At 41.7% G+C, this 5,039-nt stretch overlaps 1 protein-coding gene across 1 annotated transcript in view; it reads right to left on the reverse strand.

The window, feature by feature from the left end:
• Positions 1-5,039, reverse strand: part of Ywhaq (tyrosine 3-monooxygenase/tryptophan 5-monooxygenase activation protein theta) — a 30,918-nt gene that overhangs the window by 2,346 nt on the left and 23,533 nt on the right. Inside the window, exons 4-5 of the mRNA XM_005366502.3 lie at positions 3,385-3,548; positions 2,629-2,724 (exon numbers count right to left, since the gene is read on the reverse strand). Of these exons, the coding sequence (XP_005366559.1) occupies positions 2,629-2,724; positions 3,385-3,548 (260 nt within the window). The remainder of the gene's footprint in view (positions 1-2,628; positions 2,725-3,384; positions 3,549-5,039) is intronic.

A 5,039-nucleotide genomic window follows, 5' to 3' on the forward strand; every position in this document is an offset into this window, starting at 1 on the left:
CGAGACCAGCCTGGTCTACAAGAGCTAGTTCCAGGACAGGCTCCAAAGCCACAGAGAAACCCTGTCTTGAAAAACCAAAAAAAAAAAAAAAAAGTAATTCATGAGGCTAATAAAGCAGAAAGCATACAGGGAGAAAATCATGGTTTTGTTGTTTCCAAGTACATGAAGGACTAAACAGAAAAAGCAGCAAATATACTTTACACTGACAGAAATTCAAACAGGATTAAGTGATGAAGCTAGAGACATAGCATGCAAACATGTGTACTAACTGAATGCTAAACCTACAGTACTCTAAGATCACTCTAATTAAGGATGGAAAGAAGTCAACAGTCAATACTAACTGCAATCAGTTCAGAAAATAGATTTTATCAGATCAACACCAGGATGCTACTTGCAACTTTAGAAAAACAAGGCTCTTAGATTACCTTAAATTACTATTAAGATACTATGATAAACAGAATTAAAATCCCCTAAAGAATTACTCCTTAAAGAGAGGACGGAACCAAACCAGTTAAAAGACAGCCAGTCCTGAGTCCATGGACGGAATATACATCAGTTCACAGAAGCAGATGTGTGTGGATCACTCCTCTGTCCCACAGGGCTGCAGGCTTTGCTGACAACTAAGAATGTCCAGTGCTTTCCTAATTCCCACATCATCTGTCCAGGAGAACTGAACGGATGGGAGCTTTATAAAACACTCTAACAATAATCCTCCCTAGTAAAAGCTGAAGCACTACAACCGGGAACTAGGAAAATTGCATTCACACTAACAGGCATCATTCCCTCTGTTCCCTTAAGTCTAAGATATTACTCCATCAAATTTACTTGAAAATACAAAACAATTTAATTTAATTTCAAGCTTTACCTTTTTCAATTATTCTGCTATAATTTGGGTCTAAAAATGTACCCAAAGGCCCATATGGTCACTGTGGCTTGAAAGAGAGTAGTAGAATTTCTTAGAAGAGGTATCAAGCTAGAGAAAGTTGGGGTCATTGTGGGAGTGCCCTTGAAGAGGACACTATGATACAGGTCTCTTTCCTGTGACTGCCAAGAGACATACAGGATTTCACCACACGTCCCCATTAAGCTGTTCAACACAACATGGCCAAGCTACTACGGACTGAAACCTTTAAACTCAAGAATCAAACTAAATGTTTCCTTCCTTTTTTTTTTTTTTTAAGATTTATTATGTATACAACAGTCTACCTCCATGTACGCCTGCACGCCAGATCTCATTAGATGGTTGTGAGCCACCATGTGGTTGCTGGAAATTGAACTCAGGACCTCTGGAAGAGCAGCCAGTACTCTTAACCACTGAGCCATCTTCTCTCCAGCCCCCCAATGTTTCCTTCTTCCCAGGCACTTTGTCATTGAGGGAATAATACCTCCATCAGATTGGCTTGTAGGCATGTCTGTTTTGTTTTGTTTGTTTTTCGAGACAGGGTTTCTTTGTAGCATTGGATCCTGCCCTGGAACTCCCTTTGTAGACCAGGCTGGCCTCAAACTCACAGAGATCCACCTGCCTCTGCCTCCCGAGTGCTGGGATTAAAGGCATGCGCCACCACCACCTGGCTTGTAGGCATGTCTGTAGGCACATCTTTTTTGAGACAGGGATTCTCTGTGTAGCCCTGGCTGTCCTGGAACTCATTCTGTAGACCAGGGTGGCCTCGAATTCAGATCTGCCTGCCTCTATATCCCAAGTGCTGGGGTTAAAGGTGTGCACCATCATCATGTGACTTGGGGACATCTTGATTAATGATTGAGAGGGCCTCGCTCTGCTATGGGAATATTCACCCCTGAGAATGTGCTTCTGGTTTATAAAAGAAAAGCATGTTGAGCAAGCCCTGGAGAACAAATCAGCAAACAGCTCTCCTCCATGGCCTCTGCTTCAGCTCCTGGCTCCAGATTCCTGTTTTGATCTCCTGCTCTGACTGCCCTCTATGATAGACTATAAACTCTAAGCTGAGACAAATCCCTTCCTACCCAAATGCTTTTGGTTATGGTGTTTTATCACTGCAACAGAATGCAAACTAGAAGACCCACTATCAAATATTCAAATATATATAACTCACAAAGCAACCTTTAAAAAAATTTAAAAATCTTTATAGGTATAGGTGTTCTGCCTGCACACCATGTGTGTATAGTGCCCATGGAGACCAGAAGAGGGCCTTGGGTTCTTTAGAACGGGAGTTAGTCCATTGTGAACCACTATGTGTATATTGAGACTTGAACCCAGGCCCTCTGGAAGAGCAATCAATGTTCTCTCTAGCCTTACCAAGTAAACTTTGATTAGAACAAGCTGTTTCATGTGATTTTAGGAGACTGCAACACCTATAGAAACCCTATATTTGCTATACCTAATTTAGCCAGAGAAAGGAAATACTAAAATTACACAAGCTCTCTACATTAACTGTTATCAACATGTTCAACCAAGTCAAAGAATAAGAACACTGTATTCCTACAAGCACAGTACCTTTTCCAGGAAGGTCTGATAAAAAAAAAAAAAATACCTCGTCACCATGGAGATCTTTCTCCAAGCTTTAAAAACACTCTACTTCTTCTATAACTGGCCCCCCCCCCAAGACAGGAAGATCAAAATAAAGTTATGCTGTTTCTGGAAACACTCACTGTTAAGTTGTCTCTAAGCAACTGCATGATGAGGGTGCTGTCTTTGTAGGAGTCTTCATTCAGTGTATCAAGCTCTGCGATGGCCTCATCAAAAGCCTGGTAAAGTTAATATTCACAGTGAGCAACACCTTCAGTGACAGAAGCTGGTCATTCTGCAAATACAACTGTGTGCACAGTCACACTGTGGTATAGGTACACTAACTAAGAAGTACTGCCTTAGAATCCTGGTTTAAGATTTTTGTGAGGGTTCCTCACTTAAAATCCCCTCCAACCTGAGGAAGTTCTTTCCTTACTAAAATCTATACTTGCTCTTTTTCTAAAAAAAAGAAAGAAAAAAGAATTTGTATAACCTGAAACCTGCTGTAAATACTTATAGAAACAGGTATCATTGTTCTTTCACAAGACACACAGTAGATTAGCAACACTTGACACAATTCTTATAAGAGCTAGCATAACCCTGAGACATTTGGGAGAATACAGATTTCTAGTGCTTCAACTCGGTAGGCACTCCTTTCTAGAATGTGATGCTTCCTCCTAAAGTTACACTTCTTTGACCACTTTGCTTCCATGCTCTTCAGTCAGACATGACAGTGAGAGCATGGTGTTTAAAGGGGAAGGAAGTAGGCAAGACAACAATAAAAAAGAAAACACACTGCAAAAGAAATAGCCTCCCTGAGCATCCAAATACTTAAAAATTAATATACTTAGTATCTCAAATACCCTCAGCCAAAGAGGTATAGTCCCCACAGACCTTACCGTTTTAGCCAGTGTGCAGGCAAGCTCTGGATTATTAAGGATCTCATAGTAAAATACAGAAAAGTTAAGGGCCAGACCCAGGCGGATTGGATGTGTAGGCTGCATCTCTTTCTTGCTTATATCAAATGCCTCTTGGTAGGCTCCTTGGGAATTATCTATCGTTTCTGTGAGTTGAAGAAAAAAAAATTAAGACAACAGCAAAAATATCTATCCAATATACAGCATTCTGACAACTTTAACGTATATAGCAGCTGAGTCATTCTCAGCCATCATAGTTCCAGTATATTTAAATAAAACCCATCAGGACCAGCAAGATAGTGGGTAAAGGTGCTTGCCACCAAGCTTGACAAGAGTTTGATCCCTGGAACCCATATGGTAGATGTCCTCTATCTCCACGTGTGTGCTGTAGCATTCAGGTGCACACACCCGCGTGCACACACACTCACACTACAAAAAAAAAAAAAAATCAATTAGGCAACAATGCTGTGGCCCCTAATGATGGAGGAAGGTCATTGGTTAATTAAATAAAGAAGCTGCTTGCCCTGATAGGTTAAAACATAGGTGGGAGGAGTAAACAGAACAGAATGCTAGGAGGAAGAGGAAGTGAGCTCAGACTGACAGCTCTGCTCTCTGGAGCAGAGACGCCATGCTCCCATCTCCAGGGCGGACGCGAGAGCTCTGCTCTCTGAGGCACATGCGATGAAGCTCCAACCCAGGATGGACTTAGGCTAGAATCTCCCTGGCAAGCCACCTTGTGGGCTACAGCAGATTATTAGAGATGGGCTAGTCCAGGTACGAGAGTTAGCCTAAAAGAGGCTAGATAGAAATGGGCCAAGCAGTGATTAAAAGAATACAGTGTCCGTGTAATTATTTCGGGGCATAAGCTAGCCAGGCGGCTGGGGTGCGGCTGGGGTGCTGGGGATGCAGCCCCACCGCTCCTATCACAACACCCTAAGAGTGCAGTGTGTAAGGTGAGCCTGGTGGAACAGGCCTGTAACTCGTAGCTATTTGAGAGGGTAAAACAAGAGATCACAAGTTTCACGGACTTCCTGAATGACACAGTGAGTTCAAGGCTAGCCTAGCAACTTAATGAAACCCTGTCTCAAAATTTCAAGTGAGATCAGTAACATAGCTCAGTGGTAGGGCACTTGCCTAGCTAGCATGTATGAAGCCCTAAGTTAAATTCCCAGCAAAATAACTACTATCAAAATTTAAAAAATAACTGGGATTTGAACAAAAATTAAGTTAAAAGACAGTAAATGAAACACAACAAATCAAAACACAAGGGAGTGAGCTGGGAAGGCAGCTCAATGGTTGAAGGGCTTCTTGACAATCATGAGGACCTCCATTTAGATCCCCATTACCCATATAAAAAGCTGGGCAAAGTAGAATGTGCTTGTAGTTCTAGCACTAGGAGGTAGAGACAGAAGAATAACTGGAGTTTACTGGCTAGCCAGTCTTGTCAGTCAAGGAGCTCCAGTTTCAGCAAGATATTACATCTTATGAAATCTAACGTATGAAAAAACCATTAAGAATAATAGAGGAAGATGTCTTCAGTGGACTTTTCATGACAATGAGACACATCTGCTCTTGGCAGCAACAATCTACTTCAAGAAGAAGATGGGCATCGAAGAGGTTCTTTTTTTTTTTTTTTT

The sequence above is a fragment of the Microtus ochrogaster genome, unplaced genomic scaffold (genome assembly GCF_000317375.1).
Source record: "Microtus ochrogaster isolate Prairie Vole_2 unplaced genomic scaffold, MicOch1.0 UNK10, whole genome shotgun sequence".
Classification (NCBI taxonomy): Eukaryota; Metazoa; Chordata; class Mammalia; order Rodentia; family Cricetidae; genus Microtus; species Microtus ochrogaster.